The sequence below is a fragment of the Aphelocoma coerulescens genome, chromosome 2 (assembly GCF_041296385.1).
Source record: "Aphelocoma coerulescens isolate FSJ_1873_10779 chromosome 2, UR_Acoe_1.0, whole genome shotgun sequence".
NCBI lineage: Eukaryota > Metazoa > Chordata > Aves > Passeriformes > Corvidae > Aphelocoma > Aphelocoma coerulescens.
This window is the reverse complement of record NC_091015.1, coordinates 81,843,536-81,860,382: the sequence shown is the minus strand read 5'-3', so window position 1 is coordinate 81,860,382 and position 16,847 is coordinate 81,843,536. Positions and strand designations below refer to the sequence as shown.

At 37.8% G+C, this 16,847-nt stretch overlaps 1 protein-coding gene across 7 annotated transcripts in view; it reads left to right on the top strand.

Moving 5' to 3' along the window:
• ZCCHC2 (zinc finger CCHC-type containing 2) overlaps positions 1–16,847 on the top strand; it is a 45,033-nt gene that overhangs the window by 15,234 nt on the left and 12,952 nt on the right. For 3 of the 7 annotated variants that reach the window (XM_069008279.1, XM_069008278.1, XM_069008285.1), the window contains 6 exons: positions 3,198–3,274; positions 5,472–5,543; positions 8,778–8,890; positions 10,794–10,888; positions 14,247–14,330; positions 16,196–16,253. In XM_069008279.1, coding sequence (XP_068864380.1) covers positions 3,198–3,274; positions 5,472–5,543; positions 8,778–8,890; positions 10,794–10,888; positions 14,247–14,330; positions 16,196–16,253 — 499 coding nt within the window. The remainder of the gene's footprint in view (positions 1–3,197; positions 3,275–5,471; positions 5,544–8,777; positions 8,891–10,793; positions 10,889–14,246; positions 14,331–16,195; positions 16,254–16,847) is intronic. The other 4 variants (XM_069008281.1, XM_069008280.1, XM_069008284.1 and 1 more) reach the window with 2 other exon arrangements.

Here is a 16,847-nt window from a genome sequence, read left to right as displayed (position 1 = left end):
TTAGTCAACAGATAGTCTGCAGATAGCGAGGAGCCCACAACATGGAAAAATGATTGCTATTCATTTTGTCCTCATAAATACACTTTTGTGTCTAGTGTGGAGATTTAACTGCACTTTGAAGGCAGGCAATTTGAGAGTTTTTGATTCCTTGGAAAAAAAAACCACAGAGAAAGATTATGGCAGATTACAGACAACAAACCTGTTTCAAATCCTTTTACAGAGTTCAAAGTGTTCATATTCATGAATTAGAAACCCAAAAGGGGGAATCTCTTTAGTAACACTCTCAAGTAAGAGAAGCACAAAAAAGTTGAATAATTTAATCTAGCGAAGAGCTTAAGTATTTTTCTGCATTTGTATTATCATAGTGGGAAACCACAGTGAAGGGTCAGAATAACTGTGATATTTGCTACACAGTTATGTGGTAGAGACTCCCTAGTACCAAAATCTCCTTACTGGGTTAGGAATACCACTGATAGTAAAACTTGGTTTTGATTCTCAGCTGTGATGAATACAAATTTTTAAAGCCTTGACTTAGAATGGAAGCAGTGTCATGTATACATGCTTTACTTAATCATCCTGAATGCATGCGCTGTGTCCAGAATAGATGTAGAGATGTAACACACCTCATTGGCTTGTATATTCGAACATTTCTTCTCAGTCTAGCCATTTAGAATATTTAAAATGTCATTGTGGAGACAGAATTGTAAAGGAGTCTGTTGAAACTGTAGAACTAAAGCTGTGCAGAAACAGCAGTGTAATTACCTGTTCCATCGTGTATGAAGCATGCAGCAGAAAAGTTAAGGAAGTTGAAGGTACTACATTGTGTAATAAATTTTTTTATACCTGAGGACAAATTTTTAGCATTGAGAACATTCAATAGTTTGAAATAAGCACAATCTCATTAGGGAAAAAAAGCTTGTCTGTGAATGTTAATCGTCTTGGTTTCCTAATTGCATATGCTAAATATATGCATGTAGTGGAATGCAATTTAAACCACTATTCTCAGTTCCAGTCATGGGAATCAACTTCTTAATTAACTTATGAATATGAATTCTAGTATCAATTTGAATGTTAGCCATTAAGAAATTTTAGTGCACCAAAAATCTTGTTGTGCCATGGTCCTTCTTGTAACAGCACTTTAATGTATACCAGACAGGTGAAAATTAAGGTCACTGAACATTCTTCTTTTCATAAAATGTTGATGTATGATATTGTCTGGCATCCTTAGCTCATCTCAGATTTCTTTCCTTTGTAATAATTAATCTTCATTAACTGGTAAAAATGAAGCAATTGTCTATCTTCCTGACTCCCAGCTAGAGGATTAACAACCAGCGTACACCAGCACACTCAGTATTTGTCTCTCTACTAAGAAAATTGGAAGCTGTAGCACTATCACTAGGCTTATTTGCTGGCTTATTGTTCCTTTATGGAAATTGCCAATACTTAATTATCTTAGAAATGGCATGTTTGATGGAGATGAGACTTGAATTGTAACTGTAACCAAATTAATTTCAAAATGTTTGTTATATTAGATGGTAATTAGCTAATATCCATTAATAAGCTTCATAACATACAATTGCAGGAGGTTTAATTTTTTTTAGGAAAAAATGCTGTTGTTATGAGTAGTTCCCAATATATCCCATGTAAGCATGCAGTTAAAAATTGGAAGGAAAACGTTAACTGTTAACACCACCCACCTCCCTCCAAAAAAAGAAGGAATTTCTAAAGCATTGGGAGGAAGCATGGATGATGTAGGGGCGGGTAGAGATGTGTTGCTTCCAGAGGAGCTGGGGGATGGGCAACCACGACCTTCCTATAAGGAGTGTCCTGCAAGGAACAACTCTTCCAGGGGCAGTGGCTGGCTTCCCTGGGCAATAAGTGATTTCAGCAAGTGTAGCAACTTCTGTGCTACAAGTGATTCCAGCTCGTGTGATTCCGCTCTTTGTGAAATCACCCAAGGCGAACTCTGGGATACAGAGACAGGAGCCTTGTATAGCTGTTCCACAGAGGCAGCTTTTATTGTCCAGCAGCCCCTGTGAAAGGGTGGCCAGAGACAAGGCTCCCTACCTCAGGGCTGGGGGGCAGAGTTTATATGGAGTAGGCAGGGGATGGGGTAGAAACCAAGTAGCCAACGGGGTACAGGCTCTTACCATATAGAAACAAGGCGTGCTGGGGGTGGTTCACTTTGTCACCATGACACAGAGGAAGGTTGCTTATCTCAGGGGGAGATCGTCTTGCCCTCGGGCCTCTCTCCTCCAAGGGAGAGCAGAGGGCTCTTGTGCCAAGGGCTCCCAGCCTTCCACAGAGATGCTTTTAAATAAATTTTTTTTTTGACATGTGAAGATGTGTTCAGGCTTGCACTAGAATAAAATTCTGTTGAATTCTCAGGCCAGCACAGCAGCAAAAGTGGAAAGCCTATCTTGGCTACATAAGGGTTTTTATATGGAATATTACCTGAACAATGCTGTGTGCCCTCAAGAAAATCTCCGGGCCCTGAAAGCCATATGGTGCTGCTGTTTGCCAGGTCACAGCCAGAACTTGCCTATTGTTGAATACAAAAGGCTGTGGGGAAGGAGTGTTAAAGTAGCAAGTACGTACAGTACCTTTCTTCCTTCTCAGTTCAGTTTAATGACACTCTTTACAGTACAATTGTAGTAGCCTTCTGCTTCTTCTCTTTGTTTTCTGCTTGCTGACACTCATTTCTATCTCCTTCAGGCCTTCTGTAACTTTTTTTTTACCTAAGTACCCTTCAGAAATGTGGTTATTCAGCCTTAGTTTGCCCTCATTACTACTTGATGTTTCTGACACGTGGATGTAGAAGGCACTGTCTGGTTTTTATCAGCACTTGTTACTTCTTGGAGTAAAGACACAATCTGACTTCCTTTTACTGTCTTTTTGCTTATAGTGGTTATATTGTTGTAGTTATTTGACATTTGGTGTAAATAAGCTCTTGGGTAATGCACAGATTCCTGTGATGTGCACTGAAGAGGTTGTCATTAGGCCAGAGAAATACTTGGGAGAGAGCAAGGTTCCACCTGCCCCCAGCAGTTTGTTGCAATAAAACAGCCCCAAAGGAGGAGTGGGGCTGTGTGAGTCAGGCAATAAGCCTACAGGCATGCTCAGAGTGCCTGGGAAAGGTAGGGAATGATTTGCAAACTGTCGGTTTTGGAGTGCACAATAAGGTGTTTTTCTTTCAGCTGTACACATTGAGAAGATAACCCTGAAAGACGTATCAAGAAAAAGGGCTGACAAACATTTGGAGTACACATTCAAAGTAAGCAGATAACCTCCAGAATATTAAAATTATTGTTTTCATGATATCTATGTACTATAGATACATACAGCTTGTTTCAATAACCTGCCCAGGAGGCAATTTTGAGATTCTTTGGATTATCCTGTAATTATTTTGAATTCTGTATGCAAATCTGGTGTTTTATGTAATTGTGGGCATAAAGTGTGAGGGCATAAGGTGGAAATGTGTAAAACATCAGCCATAGCTGGGTATGCAACATCACTTCAGGAAACTTGGCTTTTGTTAATTCCTAAGAATTCTAAAACTAGTCAATCATTTGCTCAAGTGGCACAGGAGCACAATTGTTGTGTCTGCAGGTGTAGATTGCTTGGAGTCGTATGGTCTTCTTGGATCTTGTTTCTCAGTGTTTACCATTTGAGGGTGGCTCCTGTGCTTTTTGAGAAAACTGGAGGTTGCTTTGTTTGTTTTGGGCTTTGTTTCTTAAGGCAAAACCAAACAAGCTGGAAAGTGGCCACAAACTGAAAGGCCTACCTAGTATAGTCTTCATCTATTGTAGTAGCTAAGGAGCAGCATGTATTAAATAATAGTTGCTAAGGCTGTTGGTGGTGATGTTCTAATTGAATCAAAGTAGTAATTTTCTTAGCAAGGACTGACTAACACTGTGAGTCATTTTGCCAACAGATGTGAATCTGGTAGTATACCAGATTTGAAAATAAAGTTAAATGTTCCCCTTTTCCACCCGAAAAGAATGGTTTATATCAAACATTCTAACTAGTCATTTAACATGGGTTACAGGACATCTTTGAAGAGGCAAACTTAAAAAAAAGAAGCCATTTTGAGCTGAAAGTTAATGTGTTGATCCCAGAGTTTGCCATTGTATTCTCTAAATGGATGCACTTTGTTGAGGACAGTAATACGTGGAATGTAGCCTTCAAAGCCTTTAAGGTTAACCTGCTCAAATATTTCAACCATGTCATGGATTTTTTTCCGAAATAGTCTGTGAAGTGAGTATGAGGGTAAAATACAATAGTAGATGGGAAAAGTTTGTACAGAATGCCTATAAGGATTATCACTATTTAAAGTCAAAAAACTATTCTAAAGATTCAGCACGTAGACAGATTTGACAGTGGTTTTGAATTTCTTTGTTAAAGGGGGAGTGTGGAGATATTCTGGGAAGTATTTCAGTAATCTCGAAACTCCAACTCAGTTCTTTTAGGAAAGAGTTTCCTTTCCTCATCTGTGCAGGTATATAGTGTGCTCTTCACTGCAGATAATTTTGTGCTTGTCCAGACACTGCTTTTTTAAGGTTGTAACAGCAATTGCAGTCATGGCTTCCTAGCTGAGGGCAGTGAGGGTAGTTGGCATTTCTGGGGACTAAGCTGAAGGCACTTGTTGGTTGACATTACTCTGTCAACTCTTGGGAGTAAATGAATGTTCATTGTTGTAGTGTCCACTCCCGTGACACAGAATCTTCCTATGTAACTAGTTGGAATCTTTGGCCCAGAAGTGGGCTTAAAGCCGGGCAACACTCATCTAACCAAGCTTACTTATTTTTTACTCAAAACATGCATGTGAAGGTGCTGTTGTACTACTTGCATGTCGTGTCAGAACAATAAGCTACTGAAATTTTATTCAGGCATATGCCAAAATGGTGTCTGATGCTTGAGTGCCTTCTTTAGTAACTTGCAGTACTTTTTTTTACTTGTAGCCTACAACAACTTCTATATGACTGTGTAAGATTTTAATCTGAGGCAGATAAAATTATTTTATAGGTAATATAAACAGAGATTTTTTTGTTTTGTTTTATATTGACTCTGGTCATGGCAGTGAGAGCTAAATCCAGTATATCTGACCTACAGTCCTATTCTCTGGTACCTGTTTTTTATGGTTAATTATTTCTATTTGATCCAAGTCCTATAATTACAGAGCCTTCTGCCTGGCTTCTTTCTGAGTCAGTAATCTTAAGGGACTTTATTGTATTTCCCTGAATTTGTTCATGCTCCCTTTAGCCACAAATAACATGAAGGTGATCCTAAAATATACACTCAAAATTAGTACGTCTTTGAAAAAGTACAGCCTTATCCATGTTTTGCCTGGTGTTTGCTTATTTGCAAGTTTTAACTCTGATATTGTCAAATTTATGGACTTGTTCTGACAAGCTAATTTCTATGCTATTTGTAAAAATAAACTTTCATCATTCTTTTTTCCTTTGTTCTAGGTAACTTGGTCCGATTTTTCAGTAACGTGTGTAACAAAAACACACCAGGAGCTTCAGGAATTCCTGCTAAAAGTATGTTATCAAGTATAAAAGTAGTGTTTACACATCAGGTTTATAACTTCAGAAGTAGTCTAGGAGAGCTGTGATTTCTGGGATGTAATTATAGTAACATTAGTAATTATAGAAACAAAAGCATGCTAACAGGTTTTTGTACTTCACAATTGTATTAACCATTTAAATTACGTACATTGTGATGGAGGATCTTGACAGAAGAAGCAGCCGTGCAGAATGTTTGGGGAGTTTCCCAGGAGGGGATTGTTTGTCTCATCTGAAATGGCACTTAGAGTTTTAATTGAACTACTGTAGAACTACCAGCTGAGTTTTTAATACTCCCCACAGAGCTCACGTATAGTTGCAACCACTGGTTGTTTGCGTGTGTTCCTGTTAGAAGGACCTTAAAGAGTATAATTTGTTATTTTAAATTAGTGAGACACACCCATAAGCATAATAGTTTTTAATTTAACTGTTGTATTCTTCAGTAGAACAAAGGCAGGCCCATTCATTATAACAAGGAGTTAAACTTGAGGAGAATCTTGCAACTATATGTGCATGTGTGTCCATGTTTAAAAAAACTAAAAGTTCTCTCAGTTGTTTTCCCCCCTGCTCCAAGCAGGGAAATTTCTGTGTGTAGGCCATGTGCAGACCCCATCGGTGTGATGACCTCGAACTGTGTGTTCATTGCCAGTGTCTAATATTTTGGGTTCCACCTATTCTGAGAAATTATTCTATATTTAAAATCTTCCCTGTTCAGGGCAGTAATGAGAGATCTGTCTTGGACATGTTTTATGGCATCTGGTGTTCTTAACTGCAGTGTTAATTGTGAGCGGAAAGCCAGTCACCGTACAAAGGTCATTGTCTTGTTCACTGTATAAATTATCAACATTGTTTTCTGTCATTGCAGAAGTCTGCAGTGGTTAATACAACTGCTTTTATCTAGTTGCATGTCTAGTTCTAAGAGTTCCCAGAACTTGATTTGTGAGGATTTGAATTATGGATGCCATGTCTGATTGCAGGTGGGTTATCCCACAGCATAGGGTACATGCATCTGCACCTGAAGAGAACCCTAAAAGCAGCATTTCATACAGGATTCTGTGCAGTTCTGGGATGAGCATTCAGAGGCATGCCTCCTGTCCTTCCTGCTTGTGTAGGACAGACATCAGTTTCTGAAATGGACCTCCTAGAACCTAGTTGCTTCCAGGAGGAGCCAGGAAAAAAGACATGATCCAGAGTGTTGCAGAGTTCACTGGTGTAGGGTGTTCCATGTGCTGGCTTGACTGTTCCAGCAGTGTATAGGAGATGGCAGAACAAGAGGGAAACAACCACAAGCTGCTATGAGCTTCCTGAGGTGCTCTGTGGAAAATGTGCACAGCTGAAAAATGTATTTGGTTTGTGTTGGTTTGATAGCCGTAAGTATAAAAGTAAGAGAGAATTGTTAAATAAAGCAGGATAGAACTTATACCTGGCTTTAAAAAACATGAAGTATGAATGTCTACTTCATATGCCCTTGCATTTTGGCTTTTTGTTGTTCTTGTTCCAGTCTACATGGAATTGTCAAATAGTACGCTCAGTTTCCTAGGTACAGAAAAGAATGGTCAAAATATTTGATGGAAAATTCCAATGCTGCATGTGATAGAAATAAGGTAATGGTAAAAATTGTTTCAGAGTAGAAGCATTGGTGGGAAAACTAAGGTAGTAAATAGGATAACTTGGATGCTTTATATTAGACTGGCTCCTCTTAGGTGATAAGCATGAAAAATTCTTTGCAAGTAGGAAATTACCCATGTATGTAGAAGGACTAATGAGCTTGTAAGTAGCAAGGCTATCTCATTACCTTAAGCTAAGCGCCTAATCTTGGGTTTGTATAACTGAATTTTTACAGAAGGAATTGTATTCCTTTTAATGGAAATTTTAAAGACAAAAAGTTAACTGTCCAGAGACAAATCTACATATGAAATACTAGGATAGGAGATTTGCTCATTCCCACACTTCTGCAGTAACTTTTTGGCACCTTTTGGCTAACACTGTCTAATTCTTCAGAGTTCCTCAGTAATGCATATTAAAGCCAAAGGGTCTAACAGGTAAACAACAGGTGCTTTCAGCCCTTTGTGGTTTTATATCTAAGACATTTCAGGTGCTATAGCACTGTACTGACATAATACTAACAGCACCTGCCTGTCTGGATTCCAGAAGTTCCTTTTGTGTATGTTACCAAGCAATTACCTGCATCAGACACAGCATCCCTCTGTTAGTAGCACTTCTTTCAGGGAAAGGATTGCTTAGCACTGGGCTGTTGTACCAGTAGCAGGATGCATTATCCAATTGGCACTCTGGTTCAGGTGTATTCCAGATATACAAGAGGAAGATGCTGCTCTAGTGTAAATTACTTAGTGCTGTTGATCATAACTGGTGGCAGATATTAACCACATTAGCAATAGTTCTGAACTTTAGTAAAGAAAGCATTTTTGTGGTGGCAGTTTGCTCTTAATTGCCCCATATTAAAATAATAATAAAAAAAAAGTAGATTTCATCAGCTTTGATGTACTTAAGTACAATATTTGGAAGTTGTAAATGTAAAAAAACTTTGTTCTGGGGAATAGTCTTTATTTAAAACATGCTCTTTAGTAGCAAGAATTTTACCTTCTGAACTAGAACATCAGACCTCACTTTGTAGTACTGACATTGGAAACAGTTATAATGAATTTTGCTAAGAAGTTTCAGTGTTAATAGCAACTGGGAAGGGACTTGCTATTGAATAATCTCAGTGTTGCCTGCTGAAGTCTAGTGTACTAAATAACTGAAACAGCTTCTTTTCCACTCCTGTTTCTTTAAAATAGTTGAATCTGCTAAGTGATGATAGTGGGTACAGTGCATTCAGTCCTGCCTGGTTATTTTTTTCATGTCGTTTTCAGAACGCATTTCTATGTGTGAAAGATTTAAAGAAAAAAGAGAAAAAAAGGCTGTAAACTGTCCTGGAAAAGAGCATACTATTGGTAGATTTCCGAATGTAATTCTTTCAAATAGAGCTTTAAACAGTTTTATGCCTGGATTTGCTGTGAGGATTTACAGCAAAGTGTTTCTCTTGCAAAACTGGATGATGTTGATTTGTTGTACCTTTGGTCTGTAAATTACATCACTCAAACTGGAACAATTGAGTTTCTTGATACCAAAAGGTATAAAGACTCATAGTGAACAAATATAGTCTTTAAAATGTCAACTACTCATTTTTCACATTAACCTTTTTCTCAGCTCCCAAAGGAACTGTCTTCTGAAGCATTTGACAAGGCTATTTTAAGAGCACTAAATCAGGGTTTTCAGAAGAGGGAAGAACGAAGGCATGCTGATCTTGAGCCCATAATCAGGTAAATGTTTTGGCAAATAGCCTGAAGTGCATCGCTGGAAAAGTGATTCAAGTCAAGCTAGATGACTCCTATGGACAGTGGAAATTCTGCTACCTAAACCCAATTTGCAAAGAAAGTGGGAAAGTAGTGATGAAATAGATACTCTTGACTCTTTTAGAGTTTCTTTAAATTGAGACTTTTATTAAAAGAATTACTTCTTTGGAAGTAATTGTACAATTATGAAAATATTTTTCCTAAGCAGCATTACATAGCAATGATTGGCACTTCTGGAAGGATAATACTTTCTTTACCCAAGGGTATATTTAGAAATACTCGAAACAGTAACTCAGAGCACATGTGTTCTACTTTTTATGACAGGGTAGAGTGAAAGACAGAATTTAAAAGGAATAAACAGTAATAGTGAAGAATGTATACAAAATTAAAAGTAGCTCATGTATTTGTAAGAAAATGGCCCATACCTCATCACCTGCTATTTAGTGATGGGAGAGCTTGGTTGGATGTGGGATAAGTTGGTCAAATTCTGTAGCTCAGAACAGTAATATATATGAGTTTGGGTTTGCCTACTTGTTCTTCTTGTTTGGTACAGATATCTGTGTTTGTCCTTTTCAGTTGGGATTGTTCAACCTTGTTGAATACAAGTTGAATTATTCATCATGTTAGGCAGTGTCTCTTGAGTTGGGGTAGTTGAAAACTCAGGCGCTGGTTTTCAAACTCCTGCTCATAATGTTCTGCGGGTTCCAGCATTTTGTCCTAATATTTCAGTTAAAGACAATGTGGAGCCACTCTGAGCCTCAACCACCCCCTTGCCAATTTTTTAATAAATTTTGATCTGTAATATTTGTCTGTCTTTATTGGCTTGATTGTCAAGCCAAGATTAATCTGTGTGAACAATTTTTGGCTAATAAGCATAGTGGTTTTAAATCAATAAACCTGTTAAACAGAGGTTGACTGAAGGGAATGTATTGTGATACAGAAAAGTTGTGAAGCCTCACTGCACAGTAATTACAAACCCAAGAGACTTGCTTTGAAGATAACCTTTGAACATAGCCAACTGTGTTAGAGTAAGCAACTGTAATTACAATTTGCAAGTTGTATTGTGACTATACAGGAATGCTACATGAATAAAGAGAATAGCATTACTGTATTCAAATTCCATTTTCTTTCAGTGTCAGTTTTAGCATAAATATATACTTATTTCGGGGTTTCAGTATGTGCCCAATTGCCAAAAATTGCTTTCCCCTGCCCCTCCTCCAAAGAAATAGAACTGAGTAGTGCCTCCTGGCAGGTAATATCTGAAACCTTGGTGTGTGGGAAGTGAAAACCATTCATTGTTGGCCTATTTTCTTATTTGAAGCGAATAGAATTTGTCACTGACCTCTTGGTAACCAACTCCAACCAGTGCAGAGCAATATTGAGAATCCCACCCTTTGCTCTTGGAGATAATGATGAAATTCAAATACTGACATTATAGGTGAATTCTACTTTGTATTTAACCATACAAGTGTGTTTAAGAAACAGATGCATTGTTTTGGGAAAGTAAATGTGTTCTCAGTTAAAAAAAAAACTTAAAAGGTAAGGTCCAGTGCTTTTGGACTCAGTCCAAACTCCTCTCTGATAAAATGTTACATGGGGCCAAAGTGTTTGAATTGGGATGACTCAAAAGCACCTACCTTTTTTTAAAAAAATCATCATACCAGTTTTTTGTACTGGCTGTCCTCTAAACTTACACTAGTGCTTCACAGCAAAGTTCAAAAGTAGCTTTTAACATTGCTTATGCTAAATGTGCAGTTTGAAAGGTTTGGACTTCTTGAGAACTGCCTGTTTTGCTTTTAAATGTAGTAAATTCTTGTGTTCTTCCTATGATTCTGTTACTTAGTTTAACAAACTGTCACTTCAATTTCAGGCAGCTATTTTCAAATACATCGCAAGCTTTTCTGCAGAATCAGAGAGTATACAACTTCTTCCAATCAATTTCATCAGAATCTTTGCACACTCACAGTAAGAAATATCCTAATACTGTTTTACATAATGAAAAGTATAAAAAGCTATTTTTGCTGTTGTGCTTAAGTACAGTTTTATAATTTTGTGCTCCTGTGTTATATTCCACTGGTTGTATTCGAACTCCTGGTCAATGAATATTTTCTTGAGCAGATACCCATGCTTTTGACAGTGGGAACATGCTAGGTAGCATCAGCTTGTGTTCTTTTCTTTCTTTCTTCTCTGTACCATCATGCTCTTCAAATAGGCTATTATGAATTGAGTATGTTCTACAGTTTAGCACTTCTTCCTTTCACAAAATCTTAAATTTTGGAACAAAAAGTTTGAACTGACCCAAAAAATCACATCTGTTTTTTATTTGTTTTCTTTTGTAGATTAAGCATCTGTTTTTATATTAAACTAAGATTTGTTTTGAGTACATAAATCATGAGATGGCCCTAATTTCAGAACATACAGAATTATGTTCCAGCATTTGCGTTGCAGAGATTTCTTTGGTGGTCCTCTTAACCTTACTTGTGTATTACAAATTGTTTGTGCGACCAAAGCTTGGCTTCTCTGTATGGGTGCCTTAGGATGTGATCTTTGTTTCCACTGAATCTTTTCTTCTATCAGAGCATGTACACCATGACAGTTGAGGCACTGGCTGTGAGGCCACTGCCTCAGAAGTTGTCGAAGATCTTAGTAAAGGAATTGAATAGATTGGAGGTTCCAAACAGACTGCTCATATTTGTTTGGGGAAAAAATAGAGGAATGACAGCTGACTTCAGTTTGAAATGATGTGTGTGATCTGTGACAGGTATATTCTTTCCATGAATGTGACCTACAGCTTCTACCTTAACCCCAGTGTTTCCTATGAGATAGAAACACTGTGGTTAGGGTAGAAGCTGTAGGTCATTTTGTAACATTTTTTAGTAACACTTAGTCCATTCTTACATGGCAGTTTAGTGAAAATGTTAAACTAGTACCAATCAGGGTGATTGTGGAATTGGCTGGAATTTACTGCTGTGAAAATTGACACCTCTGCTGTACTGAAAGGCTGCATGGGGAGGAAAGATTTTCCAAAGTCCAGAAAGATTTGTGTTAATGATGGGCACACTGGACAGGATGTGCATATTTCAGACTGTAGACTGCATCTAGTTGGAAAGGACTTGCAAATGCATTGTTGTACATGGTGATAATTTGAAATGGTTTCAGAAAAGAACTCGTGCCAAGTTCTGTCAAGATAGAGTTGACTGGGCAGAAATGATCTGCAGGGTGGGTAGATCAGAAGGGTAGAATAGACAAATGTCAATTCTTTCGGAAGTCTTATAGATTACAAAGTGATCGTAAACGTGAGATAACTTTTATAATAATAAATAATTGGGTACATGAAAGTTCATGAGGATTTGTCAGATCTAGAATATATGACAGAATGAGGAACTTAATTGTTTAGCAGAGAGGAGGAAGGACTCAAATGGCAGATGATTTAAGTCTTCAAGTACCAAAGAGTTATATTGTAAAGAGGACAATCTGTTTTCTCTGATGGATAAGACAGAAAGCACTCGGCTTAACTTGTTATGAGGAAGATTAGAACCAGGGGCAGGCAAGAACCTGGTGGTTACCAGACAAGTCCAGAGCAGTGAGGCAGGTCTGAGGTCAAGGCAAGTCAGTAGGTCAGGGTTAAGAACAGGATCAGCAAGGTGCATGTCCAGGCACAGGTGTGCTGGCAGTGCACCGGAGGCAAGGGCCTGAGCTCAAATGCGGCTCCTGAGCCGAAGGATGGAGGCCCTGGATGAGGCATCTGCCAGTTCTTTTCCCAGCAATCACACCCTGAATTGCAAAACTGCTGTGTACCAGATTGGATCTTCACTGTGGGCAGGTGAAGCCCGTGGGAGAGCAGGGAAGAGTTGCAAAGCCCATTGGCATGATTCAGGCCCTGACATTGAGTTAGATGTTAAGAAAACATTGGGTGAAGAGAATTAGTATGAGAAATTTAAACATAGTTGTTTTTCTTTTGAGAAGGGGGACTGGATGACTTGTCCAGGGTAGATCACAATCACATTTCCTGGCTAATAGAAGCTGTACTAAGACAAAAGTACTCACCTCACCTGTTGCCAAAATCACCTCAGTTAAGTGGCCTGTGAGGGACTTTTTTTATTGTTGGTTTCTGTGTTTTTCTAGGTTTCCTGTTTGGGATTCCTGTTACCCTGCTACTTGTTATTGCAAGTTAGTCTGTAGTGGCATGTTTTGCATGTGGTGACAGTGTTGGATAAAGAAGTATATATTCAAGAAAAATCTTATCATAGTTCTCAAATAGACACATACAGAATTAATTGACAGACAAAGCATTTGTGGCTTAAATTGGTCTTCAGTTGCTGTATAGAGTCAGAGATAAAAATATCTTTTCACAGAAATACAAAGTTATTTAGCAAAACCTATGTGGAAGTAGATTCTATGTTTGGTGAAAGGTCTTTAGATCTTAAATAATAATTGGGATCTGACACTGAATATTCACTAAGCTTAATTATGCTGCTATGGTTCCATTAAGGAGGAAATCAATTAGCTCCCTCCTGGTTCATAAATTCTGTTGTTTAGACACTTCTTCAGGTTGGAGTAGACTTTTGATTCCAATATGAGAGCATGATCTCTGGGGAGTTAGTATCTTCAATGCAGATGATATTCAGAAGTATCTTTTTATCAATGTTTCAAGCTCCTAAGCAACAGCTTTGGGGTGCTTTTACCTGCACTAACTTGGAACTGTTTCAGAGGGGAAGAGTAGACTCTTAGAGTTAGATTCGTTACCAAACTAAATCCTTTTTCAGAACGTGGCAGTGGTATTTTTGCAACAAAACTGTTAATATTATTCCTACTTATTTTTCATCCTGTCTGGCATAAAGAGGCAAAAATTGTATGTGAAGACTGTGCTAAGGGCACTAGAAGACTTTAGTCCAAATTAGGTCTCTTTTGGCAGATGAACGATTTGACAATGGAGGAGTATAATTTATTGCAGAAGAATGCCAGTAACTATTGTTGGTCTCCTCCCATTTCCTGTTGTAACACAAAAAGATTATAAAGAAAAATCTTAAATGCATCATGGTAGGAATATCTCTAATAATTATCACAATCACAACCTTTTGAAATTGTACCATAGCTTTAAAATTATTTTCTACACTATTTTCTTCAAAATAAAAGTATCTCTTGAGAGCCTTTACTCTTGGAGATTGCCTCCTTCAAAGCAGGCAATGTTCAAATTGCTGCCACATGCAAACCAGTAAGTTCAGTCTTCCATTTCCCTAGCTTCCAGTTTAGTGCAAGCATTCAGGAACTGTCCAGTTGTTCAAGATCTATAAAGTTACTACGTGAACTTTATTCTCTGCAGGTAACTTACAACCCTCTTTGAAGACGGTTAAGACATCAGAACACTTCAAGGAGGACAGTTCAGAAGCTTCAAGTCAGGAGGAAGGTAGTTCTGTACTCAAAGGTGGTTCTTTGAGATATTTTACCACACTCAATTCTGGAAATCATACACTTGACTGATTTCTTCATTGGTATAAAGTGGTACAAAATTTGAATGAAATCTGCTATGCGAATGAAGAATTTTTGTTGTACTTTCAGCAGTTTCCTTAAGAGGTTGTTCTATAACTCAAGAAGTGGCAGCATTCATAGACAGCTTGAAGGCAGGAGTTCACAGCTGTGTTGAGCAACCAGGAATATATACTTTGCAATTTGCTTGAGCCAAGATTATTTATAGACTTCCATGTCTTTTCCTATTTATTCTTTAGTTACCAGGGTTCAGAGTTAAGTGCAGTATTTCAAGGGTTGCAGACTGTTTTACATTAAATATGCCAAATTTGTTTAGCTTCTAGTTTTACACAGAAAGGATGTTCAAGTTTTCCTCTTCTTATTCTTAACCTGTGCTGTTTTGATACTCTGGACTGTTAATAATTTTGGGACTGTAGTATTGATTACAGTCTGAAAGCTGGTGTTTTTCAAATGCCCCAAAACCAGTTCACATGTGGAAGCAGCAGCCTGGTGGCTAGTCAGTAGTTTCATTCTGAAAGGACCAGCAAGCCGGGTTTGCGTTGGTTTTGGAAGCTCCTGCTAGGTGGAAAGGATGGGCAATGGGACTGATGGGAGAACACGGACCACTGAACACTTCTGCTGGCTTTCACATAATGATGGCACTCTTTTTCTCTTTCACATTAATAACTAATAAGAAGTTTGCTGTTGAACTTCTGTGCGTTAAGTAATCTACATGTGCAGTTTGAACCAGCTTTTTCTTCTGAAAATAATCATTGCCATATTCTTTAGAGTTCAGAACACACCAAGTAAATTTACAATATATTTGCTCAAATAGTCTTTTATGTACTGTTCTTAAAAATACATGAATCTCTTCACCTGGTGAAACTACAAATGCATTTCAGAACACCTTTTGTGCCATTTTAGTCAAAGTGTTTACCAGAAGTTTAAAAATAATGATTTTTTTTTCTCAGATTTTTAAACCATAATTTGGACTTAGGTGTAGCATTGAGAGGAGTTCAGGCAAAATCATAGCTACCAAGAATACTAAAATAATCTATAGCTGGAATTAAGGACAGTTGCTTTTGTTAAAATTTAACGGTTGCCTTAAAGAAAAGGGTAGACTGTGTCTGTAAAGTTCTTAGTTTTTCTTCATAGACGCTTAGAGTGGTTTGGGTTGGAAGGAACCTTAAAGTTCCAAACCACCTGCCACAGGCAGGGAACCTTCCTCTATACTGGGTTGCCTGGAGCCCCATCCAGCCTGGCCTCGAGGCAGTATCTGTTCTTGTCAGATGTAATTTGTAAAGCTTTACTTGCATAGTGAATTTTGAGGTTCAGAATGCAATACTTTAGGTGTAAGACGTGTCTTCGTTTGCTATTCAGAATGTGTGACATAGTTTTGAGAATAACTTCAGCAGTTCAGAAGAAATTAAAAAATGTTGTATTTTTTCTGACTCATTCGTTTCTTCTCTCTCCATTCTTTCATACTGGTGATACTCAGTCATGCATTCAGTGCTTAGAATTAAATATAGAGGTGAGCAAATATTAATATTGTCATAGTTCCTCTCTTTCTGTTTCATTCTTCTGTGAAATGGAAGGTAAAGAGTCTTGTTTATATCCTCTGTACACACTGATCTGTCTTCTGTGCAACACCTGCTAATTTCAGTACTGTAAATTAAGCCTGGCCTTTTTTAATGAAGATGTCTTCTGCTGTGCCCCTGGTAGTGATGGAAAGATGAATTTGCTGGATTGATCTAAAAGATGAAGTGGGAATTGCTGTTGAAATTTTGCTTTGTTTTTTTTTTCCAGATGTAATGCAACACACAGCAGTTCACAAGAAACATAATGGAAAAAGTCCTGTTGCCAAGTAGGTACTAGGATGTAAGGTGACCATGTTACATGTCTGAACTTCCATTTGTTAGTGCATTGAGAGTATGTGTCCTTCTAGTTTAAAACTTGTTTATTGGGTTTTTGTTCTTTTGTGGTGGGGTGTTCTGGTCTTATTTTTATTATTTGGGAGGTTGTAATTAACTTAATCTCTATTAGAAAAATAGTTCAGAAGACCCTATTTCTAAGTCTGTAGGTCTAGGTCATTTGGATATCTTTTCTTTCCCAAATTTTGTGAATCTTCACTATTTGAATTGATGTTCTGATTTGTGTTTATAAGATGAGTAGCATAAATCTGTATGGCATGTATTTTTGCTGTGTGCACACACCCCCATGCTTATACTGAAAATTTCCAGTGCTGTTGATTTGAGGCTTAAATAACTTCAAAGAGGACCTTATAGGAGAAGGTAGTCCATTCTTTCCCTTGCTTACTGCCAAATGCACACATGCCTTGCTGGTTTATGTCTGTTGTAAGTGGAAGCAGTTCTTAACCATATTAATGTAGTTTATATGTGCTTTCACATCCCTCAAGTACCTAAGGTGAATTCATTCATCAATGTATTTTGACCAAAAA